General features: G+C 29.8%; 1 protein-coding gene across 3 annotated transcripts in view; it reads right to left on the bottom strand.

The window, feature by feature from the left end:
• LOC143252306 (mitogen-activated protein kinase kinase kinase kinase 5-like) overlaps nt 1-19,036 on the bottom strand; it is a 71,870-nt gene extending 52,834 nt beyond the window's left edge. For all 3 annotated transcript variants that reach the window (XR_013028929.1, XM_076504231.1, XM_076504232.1), the window contains exons 1-5: nt 17,916-19,036; nt 5,763-5,820; nt 4,655-4,745; nt 2,020-2,084; nt 551-697 (exon numbers count right to left, since the gene is read on the bottom strand). Coding sequence is in view for 2 of the 3 variants with exons in the window: in XM_076504231.1 (XP_076360346.1) it covers nt 551-697; nt 2,020-2,084; nt 4,655-4,745; nt 5,763-5,820; nt 17,916-17,999 (445 nt within the window). In the remaining variant the exon portion in view is untranslated. The remainder of the gene's footprint in view (nt 1-550; nt 698-2,019; nt 2,085-4,654; nt 4,746-5,762; nt 5,821-17,915) is intronic.
• Between the last annotated feature and the right edge of the window lie 1,574 nt (nt 19,037-20,610).

The raw sequence follows: 20,610 nt of genomic DNA, 5'->3' as shown, positions 1-20,610 counted from the left end.
TTCAAGCACATATTTTTCAAAGCTTGTCAGTGTGTACATTTCAAACCTTTTTTGTAAGAAGTTATAACCAGTCACCACAAATGTATTTACACACCAGTGCTTCCATGATCAATCAGAGTTTACTAATAATATTTCTTCTTAATTTAGAAACAGTCATTTCAAGTCTGAAATAACAGTCATCAAAACATTCAAGTACAATTACAAGCAGTTGATTTGTATGTTTATAAAAAATATTCCAAGTAAAATTTGCTAGTTTCTACATACTTTTTTTGAGAGATAGATCTATTCAGTAATAACTGAAAATGTCGATTTTTATACATCACTAAAGTAAACTTTAAAACATGGAAGAACTATAAAATATCCATTAAAGTATATCACACAAACAGTGTGAATTTACACAGTACAGCTCTTCTGATAAATTTCTGCATAACAACTGGCTGTGACCTTCAACAAATAAACTGTAGTTCAAGAACTTATAATGATTTACAACTGCAGTGAGTTTAGTAACTTATTAACAATCACTGAGAAACAAGTTAGAGAGTTAACTTACCAAGTTTTACATCACCATCTTCTGTTAACAGAATGTTCGCACCTTTAATATCCCTATGCATTTTCCCCATGTAATGAAGGTATTCTAAGCCTTTTAATGTTTCCCGACACATATAGGCTATTTGTGCTTCCATCAGAGGTCCTGTGACTGCATAAACAAATGGAAACCTTTTAGCAGTATAGTCAAGCTATACTAAAAATGTAAACAAACCAACAGACAATGTTAAAAAAAAAAGAGAATAATAACCAAGGAAAATTGTTGGACAAATATTTAAAGCTCACATTTTACTTCAAACATTTATTTTAAACTATAATTTCACACTTAAAGAACACAGTGAAAAATTAATATAAAAGAAGTTACAAAACAACTCTTCCATATTAAACTGCTCTCTTATTAGTAAAACACACTTAGCCAACATCAGTGTATTTAACAAAAACTAAAGCATTTTTGACAAATGACTCAATTATAAAATACAGAATTTTTGTTTCTGACTATTCTAAACGTATGGTTAGAATACTAACTGCATTGACATTTAACTAAGTAAGCTACTAAGTTTCAATAAACATACACTCAATACTAACTGTTGCTACAAATTAACTAATCTAACACTAGCCTTGACCTGCAAAACAGTTGCAGCACTTTTCATGCCCTAACTTGAATTTTCCATATTTTGTTATTTTCACACACAACATTCAAGCTATGCTTTTTCGCAGACATTATATTAGAACAATAACTCCTGGTCTATTTCAATGTTTTACATGGTCAGACAAGTTCACTCAAACATAATTACTCTTACCACGGGCATCTTTTTCTGTGCATGTCATAAGGACTCAGTGATTTACATTTGAATTTTAAATAAACTAATTTCTTATAATGGTGAAAAAATACAGCATAAAACATTAATAATCTACAAGTTAACAGTATACAAGTTTTTAAATTTATGAGGTAACATTAAAAAGATAATAGTATGAGAACTGTGACATCTTCTCTATAGGCATCTCCTCTAATTTATTCAACATAAATTATTCATTAAAATTTTGTTGAGCCATTATACAATCCTGACTCCTTGGACAAAAGCCTTTCTAACAATACGAATTTATAGCATTTGATCAAGAAATTTGCAAAAAAGTTCTGGACAGACAGAAGAAAAACAAGCATATTATCTATATAGATAATTTTTGATTGAAAACTCATGTCTTCTTGTGCAAAGATTTTACACTACAAGTAGTAAAATTTATCATTTTTGCAAATGATTTTTACTGATGTATAATAAGTTACTTAGCATTTAAGAATACACTTCAACACACACTCACAATCCATGAAATGGGCATATCTATGACTGAAAACAAAAGTTCTGAAATAATTTCAATTTAAGCTTGAAATAGAAACCTTTAGTGTCATCATAAAACAGAACTTCATAATACAACAGATTACAGATAAAACTACTAGAATAAAAACTGTATACTTACTATGGTAAATATCTTGTAGGGATCCACCACCACAATACTCCATGCATATCCAAAGTCTGTCTCTCCTACAATGTCAGTTTCAAGTTAAAACTTCAATAACAATTCCAAGATTTAACCAAAATAATATATTCAGTTCATTAAAAATTATAATCAGATCAGAAATAATTGTTTTTAAAAATTTAAATTAAATTCAAAATCCTTCTAGATTAAGTTTCACAAAAAATTGTCACTACTTGGTTAGTTGGTTTTGTGTTTTATGGCACAAAGCAGCTAGGCTATCTGCTCCAAATATCTGGTAAAAGTTAAAATTAAAGTAAATTTAACAAAATTCATAAAAGGAAATTAATGTTTAAAAAAACAAAAAGCATTAAAACCAATGTTTACATCTAGTTGCCAGTGGTAAAAGAAAAACTACAGTAATACAAGTTGTAAATGACTTTCTGTATTGCCACTAACTGTCAAATCAAGCCCTTAATAATGTCAAAAAGTAATAAATTACATCCACATTTATGTAACACTGCACAATTATTCCTAGAATGTACAAAAACTGATTAGAGTTAAACAAAACTAGTTTTCTTCACTTAATTTATTACTGATAACTAAAATGTCAAAGTACATTATATTCAAACATTAAAACTTTTCCTACTTGTTTCATATTAATAATCAAGAAAACCAGATTTCTGTGTGTATATTTCTTTAATAGATTTAGACAAAATTTAATTTTTTATATTGTAAAATGATGTGTGGTTGAATTTTGAATGGGATCTTGATGGATGTTTTACTCCTAAATAATAACACAAATGACAATAATTAAAAAAACATTCTGCAGTGTTCATTAATTATTCTTTCACCTTTGTTACATTTCAATTTACAACCTTTGGTTTTTCCAGTACGTAGTCACATTTGTGAATCATTCCTGAACTAGTAAAATAAGTATTTTTAGGTGTCAGTAAAATATTTGTTTTGTTTTGTTATTAAAGCAACTGCATTGTGTATGACAGAAAATGACGTTTCCGTCTTTATTAGCTGCCATGTTGTAAAATGGTTTCATATACTTAATATTTGTTTGATAAATATATTAATGTGGTTTAGTTTTATGCAAAATCAGCTGACCACTGCACTGCTATTTTCCATCAAAGGATATTTTTCTATTTGCATCCTCTGTAATCAGCACAAAAAACTTGTACAAAAAATTCAACTATGAGTATTTTATTAAAAAAAAACTGCCACATAACAAAATTTGCATGTTAACACATACATTATGTCGATATACAAACAAGTTTACAAATAACATGCAGTGGGATTTGAAAACTCAACATACAACAGAAACAAGCATGTCTCAGCACACAGATACACAATGTTATGTTCCTTTCTACCTGAAACACACAAGTATACTTTTACACATTCTCTTTCAATCATGAATAATTCATTCTAGGTTTGCATTTAACAATAAACAGTTTAATTTCTATTAAGGTATCAAGTGATGATATCTTCATGAAGGAATGTCTGTATAAAATTCAGCATGCATATTTGGTGTCAATTTCATACATTTTCCTAAAAGTTCAAATATTTTGTACAAGACTGAGGCACTCTTCTGTAGCATAAAAAACATCCTTATTTCTAATGGCAGAATGATAAAGCTTATTTTGTTATTTCTCAACTAAAGTACTTTCATATTGCATTACAAAAAAATACAACTTAATAATGCAATAAACATATTAAGTCCTTAAAATTCATGAAACATTTAGTCACATCTAGCTCCTGACAGTGCAATAAAAATTATTTTAAAACATTACAAAATATTCTTTATTTAAAACATGATTGTGAAAAAGTATAAAATTTTTAAAGGTGATAACTTGCATTTGATAAGCAGACAAAAGAATATGATGAAGCCAGCTGAGTCAACTGTGATGTATTAGATAGCAATGATGACTTAATGACATGTTCAAGAATATGTAACTCTGATAAATAAAAGCACAATAATATGACTTACAACTCAGAAAACAAACCACCATTTACTCATTTATTTGTTGTTTTTTATGCACTGCAAAACTATTGTATTGTTTTTCTCTCTTGTTGCAAAGATGTAATTGTGATGCATCAAATTCAACCTGTTGTGAAGTTATTAAAAAAACACAAATCACTTATTTAGCAGCTGAGATTTATTCATTTTGAATCGAAATATTACCTGAAAAAGATTAAAGTTACTTATAATGATTATGCCCACATTGTGATGGTGTTCTAAGTGTTCCACTATGGGACATAACCACATCAATAATTAGCAGGTTTGTAGAAAATGTCCAAATATCCTCATCCAGACTGCAAGTGACCATAAAGGCAAACCACATTTTCTGTATTGTGTCCAATGGGACAGTACTATAAATCTAACTATAACAACTATAAACTGGATTATCAATATCTCCAATGGGTCTAACAATGCTTACAGAGCCCAATTTATTAGTAGGAAGAAAAATAATTCAGTGCTTTATAATTCATCATATCAAATTGAAATAAATGTCAAGCACATGTCATTGTGTCTTAAAATACAAAGTATTTAATACAAAATGGACAAGCCATATCAGTGATACAAGTTAAATAAGCAACTGTACTGTCATTAGTAAGATGATTGACAAACCTGAGATAGCTTCCAAAATAAGCCACAATATTTGGATGTCTACAATCCTTCATCATTAATATTTCCTGCTGAATAATAGAGAAGTCATCACCTACAAGATAAAGGTAAATTACAATTTAAAAGATCAAAAAGTAAAAAAACAAACACATTAACAAAACATTACAACAATCATTAACAAAAATAAGAAACTTTTTTTCATTCTAAGCAATCAACTGGGCAAGGAATTTAAACCACAAAACAAATTACTACATGTGCACTTCTAGAATAACCTGCAACAGTTCTGATGATTTATGCAAGGTACTTGACAGGCATTTAAAATAAACAAAATTGTGAAGATAGAAGTGAAGAAGTAAGCATTTTATATTGGTTATTTTTGTTAACAATTAAAAAATAATAATGAAAACAACAGTACTAATGATAAAGTTATGAGATAAAGCCAGCTGAGAAAATGAGATGTATTCTTTGGTAGCTATGCAAGATCATTTAAACTCATGTGCAAGACTTTTTTGACTCTGATAAATACAAATGTAATGAATGAAAATGACAATTTCACTATAATACTACATAAATCTTCAATGCTATTATAACACAGAACACTTTAGAGGTTGTACATGTTCCAATTTACTACTTTTCTCAATGCTAAGTGTTTTTATCTACTTCCTAGTGTTTATTAAGTCTTACAATTCTATACTGTTTCATAAAATATTAGTGTTATTACTGTTCCATGAGAAGACATAACTTTAATTAGAAGTTTTTCATCTTGAGATGGATGCATTTTTAAAGTGATTTTTTAACACATGAAAAATGAGCATTATTGTGTTAACATACATATATAATTTCTTTCTGAGCCTTCACAAAATCTCAACCTATACAATTCAACTTATCAGTAATTTCATTCAACAATTTCCATTCATACATTTACATCATGCATGTAATGCATGGTTTTCTACATGGACAAGCCTTTATTTCAGTATCACAATTTTCACCCAAATATATACTTTATTGCTCAATTAATACTTACTTAATCTAATTCCAAAATTTTAGTGACCTTCCAAAATAATACAATGTATTAAACCCCTTCCTTAACTTTAATAACATTCAGTATTACCTGGTTCTAGTTTAATAACTTTAACAGCTGCCATCTCTCCTGTACACATGCGTAATGCCTGAAAATATGAAAAGCAAGTCACTTATAAAGAATTATTGCACCATGTAACTTAAGAACCAAAATAAAAAAGAATACTTAGTTACATTCATTTCACTAATCTGATATTGTATATATTAAATTGTTAATAGTTTCTCTCTTCACTGATTACATAACAGAGCATGGGATATTCTTAAGTATCTAGACTTCATACTGTACATAAATATTGGTGTCATTAGTTCACTACATATACTTGTAAAATACAGAATGTACATGTAGAAACAAACACAATAACTCATTTTAATGTATGTGTGTGTGTGTGTGTGTGTAGCATTCTGTAACTGAAAGCTTATTTAGTATGACTGACATTGTAACCTCAAACTATTAAGACTAGTGTGACCATCCCATTAAGATGTTTGGTTGTTTCATAAAATTACTATATATGCTTCATATAACTGATGCTTTTTGCACTAAACAGTGCAGTCTTATTTACACTAATGAAAGCAATTAGAATCACAGTATGTGTGCATGTTGATATATATGTATAATATTGATACTCAACAGTCAAGTAAAATAAATCAACATCAAAAGGAAGGACTGTGTTAAACACAACAAATCCAAACCTCTGAATAATAGTATTTTCTAATAAACATAAACAAACCTAAACAAAAATAAAACACACTGCACAAATTAAAAGAATATCCAAGGTATAGGCTATAATGTGGGATATAAAATGTACCCTAGGTTTTGGAGGTGACTGAACAAGTAGGACCCACATTGCAGTGGGGATACACCATCAATCAGCCTTAACTTCCATTTGCCAATTTTACATAAAGATATTCATATATAATAATAATGATAATATAACCAAAAGAAACAGATATTAGAAATTAGGAGAGTAAGATGTGGGTGCTCAAGCCCCAAACATCCCACATCTACATTGCTCTTCACTGTTTGCACACAGTTGTGGGAGGGTGAGAGCTATCCAAAATAAAGAAAAAAAGAAGCAATAACAATAAGGTACTACCCACTTGGAGGTAAGCAAGATAAACTTACCTACTGAAGTTGACATTTCTTTCACAATGCATAATTTATGTAGTTTCTAGTATGTACTTACAAAACGTTATTTTCAACAACTAATTTTTTTAGTTCTGACTGTTTCCATAATGTTTATTTCTTAGCTACTACACAAGTCTATACATTATTTTATCATCTTTACACATGGTACACTGATTTTTTAAAACTTCTACATATAGTGTATGAGAACATCTCTCTATTGGGAGATTTACATTTTATAAAATCATTAGCAACAATTAGTGAATACTTTGAATCTTATATCCTATTGTTTTCTAATCTTACAAGAATACTTAATTGGTAATCCTTATTTGATAATGTTGAAGTGACAACTGAATAATGTATTCTGAATATGAATCTTTTGTTAAACAGAACCTGCTGCAAGCATAACATGGTAAAACAATGGAGTCTATTCAAGAACATATGTTAAAAAGTTAATATGCACTAACAAGCAAAAATAATATACGTTTGTGGATGCATTTATTTATGCAAGTTAAAATTATATCAGATTTTATCAAAAGAAAGAATAGCAAAAATTTTACATAACAAATACAAACAATTTTATTAAATTGTGTTGGGAAGGGAAAAATAAGTAAATAAATAAATGAAAAAATTGCCTGAAACTCAGTTACAAAAATATGTAACACTGGGGCATAAATAACATGGTGTATTATTATGTAACGTGCCTTAGTTTTTGAGAAATTAGCAGAGGGGAGAACACTGTCTATACTGACTATACGGTTTAATCAGAACTTCACCAGCTTCAGATGCTTACGAATGAGTTCTCAAGCCAACAACATCCCATATCTTTACCATCTTTTGCTTTCTGCAGTCAGAAGTAGCAAGGCAGTTGCTCACAAAAATGATAATAAATAGCAAAAAAAAAAAGAAAAAAGATTATAATTACAGTACTATCTGTTAGTATGGAAGAGATTAAAACTGTCCTTTAATTTGGAATTTCAGCCCCAAATATGGTATTTGAGCATTAATACAAAGATGTTAATGGACTACCATACCAAATCCAAACTTCTGCTCCACTGCATAGTATAAATGTAACAATAAGTGTATACTTTTCTAAGATCAATATTTCACGTCATGACTATGGCCTACATCTCTCAACACTTTGTAGCTCATAAAAATTTACTGTATACACTTTGTTTTAATTAACTCTACACCAGGTGTTTAAATTTAAGGAAAAACCTGTGCATTTTACAGTGGAAAAATAAAAAGCTTATACACTGAGGTACATGTTAAAATAGAAGATACTGGAAATTCTAAGTATAGTATGGGACCCAGGTGCAATAAATTTATTACTGACATGGAAATACGGTATAACAGTTACAATCAAAAGTGATTAAAGACTGTCTACCATATGTATCAGATGATAAAATATTTACTAAATGCAGGCTAAACTTCTAAACCAACAGACAACAGCAGTAAAATCTGGTAGAATAAAGTATACCACCACAAAAAGTGGATCATGTTTTTTGAATAGCAGTTTTAAAATTATAAAAATTAATAGCACTATAATATAATTTCAGTTGAAATACATAAACATGTGTAGCACTATGATACAGTTTCAGTTGAAATACAAACTTGTGTAGCACTATGATACAGTTTCAGTTGAAATACAAACTTGTGTCAGAACTATAATTCTCAAAAATAAATACATTTTAAAAAACTGATAGACAATTGAGTAAGAGAATAATTAAACTGAAATTTAACTCTGGTTCACATAAAATGTGTTTGTATGTTTCTACTGTGCAGTATGTACTATCAAGTTGAGATCGTATTTCTATTTCATTATACTTTTGAAAAGTAAAAGATTATGGAAAAATTTTGATGAATCACAGAGGCACTTGTGATACACTTTAAAAATAAAGACACTTCAGAGTTCTGGATTAAATGTTTCAAGACAAGATTTTTTTGTTTAATATCAAAAATTAATTTGTAAATTAAAAGGGTTAAATTACAAATAATTTCCACATTAAATATTTTGTTGTAGATGAACTTTTCTGTATTTCTGCAAAAACTAATTGTACAAATTTGTTGCTATAAACATTCAAGTAAAAAATTAAGACTTGTATTTTGACCAGATAGTAATGACATTGATACCTGCTGCATGATTCACAATTCTCAATTACTGTAATTCTTTTAAGGATTTAATTCACTCCCTACAAATGTGGAATTCCAGCTTATTGATATCAATATAGTAGATTTTAAATTTTGAAAATTCATTAGTAATTGAGGTCTGGTGTTTTGTAAATTAACATGTAATGTAGTAAATATTTATTTCACAATGTTTATAAAGCATTGTGTTAGGTTCTAAATATTCTTGCCAAATTTGGAAGATTTCAATATTTTTGTTCAAAATGCCTGTCACTAATTTGGTAGAAACATTTATGTCTTCATATTCTGAAGAAAATACTTTCAAGGAATATTTAGTAAACAAAATTTCAGAAATCTGTAATGAAAACATGAAGTACCCCCAATACACACATGAAAGTCCTGTGTTAAAGCAGCTGTACTTAAACATTAATGAAAAAAACTAACAATGAAATTTAAATAAGACTAAAATAGACCAATAATCTGTATGGTTGTGTGTAAAACAACACATAGCTGAGCAATGTTTCCTTTTCTAGATATATAGTAACTGATTATCAAAATAAGATAATATATCAAAACATTTAATACTATGAACAGTGCAGTACAACATGTATGGACCTAAACTGAGCTACACGTACTTGCTGGTTTACCAGCTTCTGTCAACAATAATAAAGTTAACTCAAAATAGTAATTGCAATAATAAAAATAAATAATTAGTATTAAAATAAACAATGTTAAATTATCAATTCTTCCCATAAACATCTATAAGAATTACAAGTCACCATAAAAGATTTTGTTCATGAATGTTGAACACACACATCTATACCCCTACTGTATGTCATATCCCATTTAGTTTGATGCAAGCTCTGACACTGGGCAAAGAACCTCATCAGCAGTGGCCACAGTAGATATACTGTGGTTGCTTCCAGTGATGGGTTCTTATAATTATTTTGTCCTACACATATTACAATTTCCACTTTCAAATTTTTTATGTTCAGGTTTTCAGCTAACATATAATAATACTGATTATTTATAATTTATTACAGTGAAATAATACAACTAATATTACAATAAAAATAAGAAAAACCTTGAATAAGCTAGACACTCAGCTTATTACTCAATACTTCAGCGTTCTTTAGTTACAGTGATACAAATGATTTACACATGAAATAAACCAGAAAATAATCAGCATATGTATTCAAAGGTTAAAAAAAGAGCATTGTAATGCAGAAAAAGAAATTCAACCAATAACTTTTAATACAGCATTTATAATTTACACAATTTATTATAATCCAATCCTTTAAACCTTTCACTACAGATAGGTCAAAGTGTGCATACTCCAAAATTTTGATGAGTTAGATACAGAATTTAATTAAAATACTCTGTTACCAATGAATACAAATAAACCTGGCATCACAACATAATAAACAAACCAAATTTTAATATAAGCTTTAACTTCTCAATCTTTTTAAGAAAATATTTAAACAAATCTTCAATGTCAACTTGTATGAGAATCATAACATTTGTTTTCTAGGCCTTTCTCCTCTAATTGATTTACTACCACCTCTCTTTAAAGGTGAATTTTCAACAAATTTAATAATTGCCTTAGAAACTGTACTTTGGTTAGGTATAATTCCTGTGTGGTTGCCATTGTTTTAAACACTGTAGTTTTTGAGTAAAAAATGAAATAAAATATGCAGGTCCTCAAACTCAAGTTTTTCTCGGTCATTCGGCTGTTTCAGTGGCATGTTACATCTATGACGTAATAGTTGCCAAACACGCTTTGTTGTGCACCGACAATTTTGTTCCTTTCAGTGCTGGTGTTTTATGTAAATTTATTGGTGCTTTTTTTGGATTACATACTTTGTGAGACTATTTTCTGTCTTGATACTGCTACTTTATGTTTGTTTTATGGTAACATGGTTACTGGTCAACAAATTCATAGTATGATGCTTCCAAGACATCGATATATAGGCAATTTCCATCAAATCCTCAAGTTTGGATAATGCACTCTTCATCTTTTAATCGGTTTTACACCTTGTCGTATAAGCAACAACAAACACACACTCTCTCCTGGTTGGCATCTGCTTGCATAAACCACACCTACACCTTGCACAAACATACAGAATATGTCATATAAATTATACATTTATGGTAAATATTAAATTAACTATTCAGACTACTACATCTAGTTTAATTTTATACACAGAATTATGACATATAATTGAAATTCATTTTGCTATGAGTCATAAATACCCGGTACAATGATTGTGGAAGGGCCGAGTATTAGTTACCATAGTCGGCAAAGTATAAACAAATAAAACCCAGTCTGTGATACCAATAATTTATAAACACCAGACAGGTTTCGAGATGCTTAAAATTGCACGTGAAATAATACAAACCATATTTAATGTCATGACTTAGGCTTACCATTCTTCCACTGGAGGTATGACTAACTCAAAACCAGCCTGGGTGCTATCAGTATCACTCACAGTTCCGCTACTCTCACTCGTGGAACTGTCCCCATCACTAGAACATGTCAGATCTGTGTCAAAAGTAACTGTTCTAGGTTCAAATTGATATGGCGCTACTCAATACTGTTCAGAACACAAAGTCAAAACAAACTCTGCCACTGTTTCTCCGTATGCACTGGCCATGTTTATTTACATTCAACGCGCTGGCATTGGCAGTATGTTTGGCAACTATTACGTCACAGTACTTTTCCTAACGGCAAACGTAAAAACTAAAACGTTCAGACTGCAGCTCGAAAAGGGCTCTTTCTGCACCATGTTCTATGTTTCATTTATTATAAACAATGTGAACCTGCAAATTTAATCAGTATGAGTAGTTCTTTTGACTGCAAAGTTTTCTTTTTTCTGTAAAATTCACCTTTAAGTACAGAGTTCAATACACATCACTCATTATTATATATTATATAAGTAATTACTAAGGCAAAGTATAATTCTTATAACCTTCCATCTTATTTGTTTATGAAGTAAAACTAGAAAATCAGATTCGCTTGCCAAACCTACATCACATCTTTTTTACAAACTACTAATAATTCTCTTAGCAATTTTAAATCTATAACCAATAAAAAGGCAATGTTTTAATGTATTAAATGACAAAATATTGTCTATTTCATCTTCAGTATGAAATTTTATTTTGCAGTTTTCAGTTCAACTAGCTAAAGGAATTTTTTTAAGCTCTTTTTGCCTAAATTAGAAAGCCAGTTAAATTATAATAGTTATAGAATATTGTTTGCTTTCTATATGTTATTATTCTGTGTTCCAAAATGCAATATTTAAATAATTATTCAGTATACTAATGTAATAATTATAAAAATGTAGACTTAAATTTTACTGCCTATTAACAGCAAAAAAAGTTAAAGTACTATATTTCTTGTTTTACATGTATAGTTTTAATTGATTTTTAAAAAGCAACTAAATGTAAAAATTAGAAACTTATTAGCTTGAATAAAGTTAGGTTAGGTAAGATAATGATAAATAATTATAATTCTCCATGGGATACTCATGAGTACAGTAGTTTATTCATTACATAATTCAATACATTAACATGAAATACATGTTCACTGAGCAGTGTACAACTTGTACAGTGGGAGTATTAGTTAGACAAGGTTCAAAGGGCAATGAAACAATAAAGTTAAATAGAAACAGCAGGAATTAAACAGACTAAAATAAGTCTCAAAATTTTACTTTTCAAATTACATTATATATTCTATTATCAATAAAATCATTAAACAACTACATTAGTAAGGTCACTGAACTATAACATTCCAAAACTAAAGGCAATGATTTATCTACCATACACAGGCTCACATTCACAAATCCTGAAGAAACTATACACCATATTCAACAGATTCTAATCACAGGTTCACCTTTAATTTGGTTCAAACTTTTACTGAGAATTCAGAATTTTTTCATGTTTAAGTATCATATCTAGTTTTCTCAAAAGGCATGTATTATTTATAAATTCTGATCCTCAATGCATGGAGGTGCTTACATTGGATCAATTGTTATAAGAATAGGAATCATTTAGAGAAACATTCTAAATCTCAGGTTAAAGAACAGTTCAAACATTATTTAACATGCATCAGGTGAATGCGATATTGTCCCAATTCCCAGTATCTTCACAAAAAAATCAGTTAAGCCAAAAACAAAACTACATTACTGATGAAGAAGATGGTTCTAACCTTTCAAATGAAGCCTAGCTTAAACAATGAGCAAACAGCTATTTAGCTTTTACTTATAATTTAGGTAGGTGAACTTTGTTTAAACTTTCTCACTTGTGTTTAATCTGATAATTTTTTATCCAAGAGTATATCTGTTTAAAACCTGTTAAAAAACAACTTCACTGTAAATCTCTTCAAAATTATTGCATTTGCATTTTGTTTAATACATTGTTGTTCAGTTAGACTTTTATTCCTTACTGAAAACAACCCACACCAAATTTTTATAGTACTAATATGTGTTTCAGAATTATTTGCAATTTTATGGACTTTAATTATATTTATGCAATGCTTTCTATGTAGATAAAAACATTTATGTTTCTTATAGAATGCACAAATATACACACTTTTCAACAAAACCTTAGATAATATCACATTTCCAGTAGTTTAACTGTTATGTCTATTCTAAGATTTCATTAAAAAAATTAGTTCATGTATCTATACACAAAGTTGCCAAATAACCTCAAGTTTTGTACACGAGAAAACATCAGCAACATTACTGATTCTGAACATTCTACAAAAAATACTGGAACTGACCAGAATCATGTAGAAGGTCTCTTGATCAAGCACTAGGACCAGACATTGTGATAGATGCTTAGTCACTGCTATAATGAGCTTACATAGTGATTATACATAGTCCACTGGATCTTTAGAGATGTTGTGGAATACAATCCCCTGATATTAGTGCAGTCAACTCACATACTGAATTTAGCAATGCTAACTTCAACATTTTTGCAGTTAAATGACTCAACAATGAACAAGAAAAAAAAACTTGTAGATGCTTGGAGTGTAGTTACAACATTGAAAGGAAAAACTTGAACCACCTGTGTTCTGACTGCTGTTCTTTTAGACATATAGCTACACAATGTCAGCAACGTTCTAAGAGTGGTGTTTCTTAAAAACCTACTCATTGCATTGTTGCATTATTATTTTTTCCCAGGCTAATCTGTTATACACCTTAATCATGTAAATATTAGAAACAGTAGTTTGGACTTTTTAATTAGGAAAAATATTTGAGACTGTTTCATATCATTCCATTGTTATCATAATGATGAATCCATCTACTAACCTAGATTCAGCAATTCAAAAACCATTTTGATCTTTCTTTTCTCTTTTCTTAGTAATTAAAAAGTAGAAGACATTAATATTCTACAATATCTCACTTATTTACCTTGATACAATAACATTCACAATACCATGCTATTTTGGTTTACCTTAATTACATTAAATGGTTGCTAATTTATTTTTTGTAAGTACAAATTGGATACAAAACTAAAAAATAATTAATAATAGCATAACATAGTGGAACACTTAATTTTTTCTACTGAAAATAGGTTCCACTATATTCAAATTTTAAAAGCCATTACCACTGCCAATAAAATCATAATAAAGCCAATATGAAAATGCAACACAAATATAAAAGAACAATTCACTACCTTCTTTAATTCTTGCATATAAAAAGATAATTCTGATCTATTGAGTCTACAGTAAAACAAATTAACACTATGACTACAGTCACTTAACTTTGGAAAAAGAAACTGAGGTGGTGATCTTAATGATATTTAAATAAATTGGTGGTGTTTCTTCCCTTGACTTTCACTTCAATAAAATGTTTGACAACCTGATTACCACTGTCATCTTGCTGAAATCCAAGTTAGTTCAACACCAAGCATATGCATTTGGCTTTAGAAACCAACCTTATTTCTCTTGCACTTTTCAATAATTCAATTTTCCTAGAATGCATAGGGCATTTAATCACTTTTGTTGAGAAGAAATGAGCCAGATAAGTTTGTTTCATATTGCATATCACATAATTTTGGTATCATGATATTCTATGATTACCAATGTACTGTAGAATACTAGTTTTATCCTACCTGGTTAACTTTACATGGTACCCTTTCTTTCTTTACCTAATTTATCCTTTTTCTCCCCAGTAAGTCATCATATGAAGTGAATGTTTTTGTTCTGGAAGTCTGAGGTCATTTTATTGTTTTACTCTCATTCTTTCAAAAGACAGATTAGTTTTTCTTGCAAAACATTCAAACTTCCAAGGTAATATAATGGCATATTGCTGCAACTTATCAGTGAGTTCTATCATGGAACAGAAAATTTAACCATATCGTGGTGTTATACTGTACTGCTTACAGGACTATGTCAAAACATCTCCAGTTTCTTTGAAGCATTTTAAGTCAGTTGAGACCCAAAACAAATAATACATCAGTGAAACAAAAAACTTTGTAGAATACACTTTACTCTTCTTTAAGAAAAGATTCTCTACTTTCACTAATTTGGAAGTTTTGGAACTATCACAATATTCATTCAGTACACAAAAAATATAAGCCTATGTACACCACTGTTACTTCTGCTTCACAAAACAGAGGCTTTTGTTGACTCTTTCTCATGCTTTCTGTTCCCCTCCCTCCAGTTCTTAGGTGACTTCTGTAACTACAAATGAGTGATTAAAATACTTTTGAACTCTTACATCATTTTGTTTGTTTTTCTCTCAGCCTAAATTGTTATCTGCACTTTATCAACAGAAAATTTTCCTGGACTTCATGGGATAACATGGGATGTTAGCAAGTTTCAATTCTTTTAATAAAGGTTATCTTTAAGTTGTACATGTTAATGGTTGATCAGTTGGCATTTATACTTTTGAGAAGAAATGTGCTGACATAAAATCTGTTCTTTAACCTGGTATGCTTAGTTTCTCAACTGTTGTCATACTGTCCTGTACCATTATCATCATTTTGTGTTGCTAAAATTAGGGATCATACGATTAATTTATCTTGATCCTTTGAATTTTATGATAATCTACTTTCACAACCTATTTTATTCAGTTTCAATAAATTGGTATTTTAGCTCTTAAAACTTAGGTAATGTTGTGGTTGTATGTTTAGGCAATACAGTTGACTGTGATAGCATTTGAATTAATGAACTCCTTCAAACAATGTACTTTATTGTGGATACATTTTACACCAACAGTTATAAAGCCAATGTAAAATTACATTTTCTGTTAAAAATCAAAATGAACATTCTTTAAAATTTTCTCTAGTTCAAGAAATTATTCAGGGGTTGTAATCAGCGATGTCGAGAAACGCACTTGTTGAGAAATTTATATGCAAAAACGGCTTGTTTGGGTTGAGAAAATATTTTACATAGAAGAGCGAACAACGTTTCGACCTTCTTCGGTCATCGTTCTTCGCTCTTCTATTTAAAATATTTTCTCAACCCAAACGAGCCGTTTTTGCATATAAATTATTCAGAGGTTGAATCTTAGTGCTGCCAACTTAAAAATTATGATAATCAATCTTCTGAAATGTCTTATAGCATTTTTTCCAAAGCTATTTTTGTGCTCAGGAATCAATGATATTCAGCCCTAGGGACCTACCCAACACACAGCTACTTTCCACTCATGAAAACCAACATGGAGATCTTTAAGGCCCCCCTACAAGTCAGCCACTCCCTTTGAGAAGTACAATATCTCAAGACCATACCATTAACTCAACAGACACAAGTAAAAAACTGAATTTCAATATTATGTTTGATATATTTCCAAATCAGAAGACTTAGAAAAGGAGTATTTCCTAACTTGAGAAACAAATGTGAATAAATTGTATTTTGTGTTTATCAAAGTATTTGTTAGTGATTAGAAGGTACAACTTTCACTATTCAACTGTATTAGTGTGGTTAACCTTATAAGTATGAAACTGGTCAATATTACAAACTAAAATTGAGAAACTAAAGATATAACTTAATATTTACTACAGACATCTTCAAAAAATTAACTAGATAATAATGAAGTATTCCTATTAAGGATTCCTTCTGTAAGCTTTCAAATTATTTATTGAGTCACTAACTGAAAAGTTATTTTCATTCTAAAATAATAGAAATATTTAATCCTACCATTTTCATCTTTCATTTGAATGACCTCTATAATCTTCTAAAAATGTACAAAGTTTTAACAAAACTTTAATGTTCTCTTAATTTCTCTATCTATACAGAAATCAGCAATGCCTTCACTACTAACACTATCCAATGCTTATATTCCTTTGTAGTTTATTTCCAAGCAATATACTTTCTTACAACATATACCTTTAATAGATTTTTTTTTTACTTTTAGGATAATTTTCCTCATTTTGAAACCTTATCTTAAACCTGTCTTTTGGTGTTCATAAATCCATTAAAATTCAATGTATATTACTTCTACCTCAAAGAAAGAGAAATATTAGCCACTCTCTTCCATTATTGCTAGGTTAATGGACAATGGGTAGATACTAAAGGACTGAAAACTTGCTAGTATTACTTCTCTTTAAAAAGGGGTGATAAATGTTATAATGGACATTACAGGCCAATTACTTTAGTCTTTCAGGCATCAATCACCTTAAGTCTCCAAAAACCTCACTGGTTACAGATTTGACCAGTTATTGATTTACACAGACAAAATTAAGATTCACTCAACTGCTAAAAATGCTGTATTTTTTTATATGGACATAAATAGCACAAGCTCACTATTCATTTTGAGATTTTATAAACCTAACATTTTCAGCAAATACCTTATTAATAACATTTCCTGAATTACAATATTAAAATATATTGAGTTTATAAACACACAAATGTAAAATCATAAAAAAGAAATAAAATAATAATTAAGCTCAATCAACACAATCACAATTTCAAATATAATTGCATACCTTATAAACATCCCCATAAGTACCACTTCCAATTCTTTGAACAAGCTCATACTCATCTTGAGGATTACGTCTTGAAATATCCATTTTCTTTTATCAAGTGTCAGACTGTTATTTTGCAAGTCCACATTTCACTTTACAATTTATCAGTTACACTCATCTTGATAATAACAGCTCAAACATAATGTCATTAATATCAGTAGCTATTAAACAGCTAACAAATTGTTGGTAAAACACCAATCTATCAATCTATCTTATTTTGAAAAATATCAGGATACTTCGTTTTAGGAAAATGTTTTTTTAAAAAACTTTATATTCAAAATCTCATCTAATTTTGTCAATAATAAACTGTAACTCCAGTTTAAAATTTATTAACCATAGTTATTGACAATGATAAGCCTATTAGTACTAATGACAATATAAAAGTTGTCACAATGCAGGCTCTGTATTTGCCAACAATGTTGTGATTACATATGGGCCATTTTTTTTCCCTGCTTTTAAGAGTAGTTTGGTTAAAAGTGAAACTTTCACTGACTTCAAGCTTAGTTAGTCTTGTGTGAGAGGTGCAACTATGAGTTGCTGATGTCATTAACTGTATTTGATTTATAAATTACATGATTTAATTTTAACGTCGCACGTCGTCAGTAAGACTTAAACCAAAATGTTGTTTGCAATCATATGATCTGCAAGAACAAACAAATATTGCAAGTAAATTCCAATTTATGACAAACTTTCCACAGTAAGAGGTACTATTGTAGGACTACCGAATGAATGGTTGTTCTCACTAATACTACTAATAGTAATAATAATCGTAGTACTGGTATAATGTTAGTGCAACTGTTAGTGTTAACCATGACTCTTCTGATCTTTAAGAGTTAAAAGCATCGAAATGGATACCAATATTAGTGTTAAATGATGTCTGTGAAAATGAACTTTTTAAAAGTTCTAAATGTGTTTGAAAACACATGCTACACCTTCGTCATAACAAAATTAACATTACTTAACCTCCCATTTTTTCTTATCATTGTCACCGTTACTAACTTAGGCCTATAAATTAATTTGTAAAATACTAAGTAGTTACTCGTCGTTAGTTAGGTACTGTAGCAACAGTACTAGTTGGAAACATAAAATCCTCGTGTTAAGAACACTTGGTCTCATATCTCACGTTACTTTGAAGGTTTGAACTTAAACATCCTTTCAGAACGTGACTCACAATCAAAAATCAAGTCTTGATGTACAAAAACATGGAAACACTTAACTTCCTATTTCATGTAATCTCTTTTCACCCTGACGTTACGGTCTAATAAGAAATATAGCACATAAATACTGATTATGCGCGTTCATCATTTGCTAGTGTCCTCTTATGAGTGAAAATGTTAACACGTATAAGTGAAACGTCAAAATCCAGCGAATTGTCCGTAAAGTTTTATGCTGAAACGTTTAATGACAAACCGGGATGAGTAATTATATATACACAATGTAAAAACTAATCTGAACATGAAATATTAGTTTCGATAAATGATTTAACCATCGTCAACAGAAAGTTATGTTGTCAGAAAAGAGATGTCCACACGTTCTTGTTTATTAATTATTCAAATAACTCCAAGTCGCAACGCGAGATAATTCATAACGAATTTCTGGTGCTAATACCTAATTAGAACTATTTTGTCACTAGACGTATATGAAGCTCTACATATTTCAAAATCGTTAACAATTATCTCTTAATTCTGTAAATGAATATTTTAATCTAGTGAGTAAATTATGATAAGCTTACTTATTTTTGAAATTTCATTTATAGCAGAGTTAAATGGCTATCTGTCAGTGCTTTTAATTTTGAACTACTTATCAGAGGAATTGTTTTTTTTTAAATTCCGCGCAACGCTACACGAAGACTGTCTGCGCTTACTGTTCCTAATTTAGCAAATTAAGACTAGGTGGAAGGCATCTAGTCATCACCAACTATTTTACCAATAAGTGTAATATATAATGGTTAAAAGGGCTAGCATGTTTAGTGTGACGGGAATTCGAACCGGCAACCCTCAGTTTATAAGTCCAGCGCCCTAACCATCTGGTAATGCGAGACCAATTGAAAAGGAGATAAAGATTTAGAGAAAGACTAAAAACTCAGTATCAGTGACAAAAATCACTCCAGACTGCATTTTAAATCGAGTTTTTTTTTCTTTGTCACACGTTACTCTACAGTGTCCTCTGGTAAAATGTTAGTAAGTTTACAGACTTACAACACTAAATTCTGGGGCTGGATTACTCGTTGTGGACACGGCAGGAAAAGGCCCAATTTGATTTTGCTTTAAAACAAACCAACAACTCACTGTACTGGAAGTCCTTTAATACAAAACCTCTTCAGCTCTGATTTAAACTCTACAATGGATAAATTAATAAGAATATAAATGTCTAGTGTGATTTAATCATTCATATTAGGCCTGCTACCAGTAAACCATGCTTTTTCTATCCCCTTCCATTAGACATCATTGATACGTTTTCATTTATTCTGGTATGTAGTTTGATATAAGTTAGTTAAAAATATACAGTAAAACATATCGTAAATTGCATAGGGCAGAAACCTGTACAATCCGGAAATATCAAAATTTTGCAGAATTATTTTAAGATTTCTCTTATAAAAGCCCTCTATAGGGCGGAACCTGCCTAAAACGGACGGAAAACTATCTTTCACCTACCT

Source organism: Tachypleus tridentatus, chromosome 6, assembly GCF_004210375.1.
Source record: "Tachypleus tridentatus isolate NWPU-2018 chromosome 6, ASM421037v1, whole genome shotgun sequence".
Classification (NCBI taxonomy): domain Eukaryota; kingdom Metazoa; phylum Arthropoda; class Merostomata; order Xiphosura; family Limulidae; genus Tachypleus; species Tachypleus tridentatus.
Note: the sequence above shows the minus strand (reverse complement) of the source record. Positions and strands in the feature narration are given on the sequence as shown.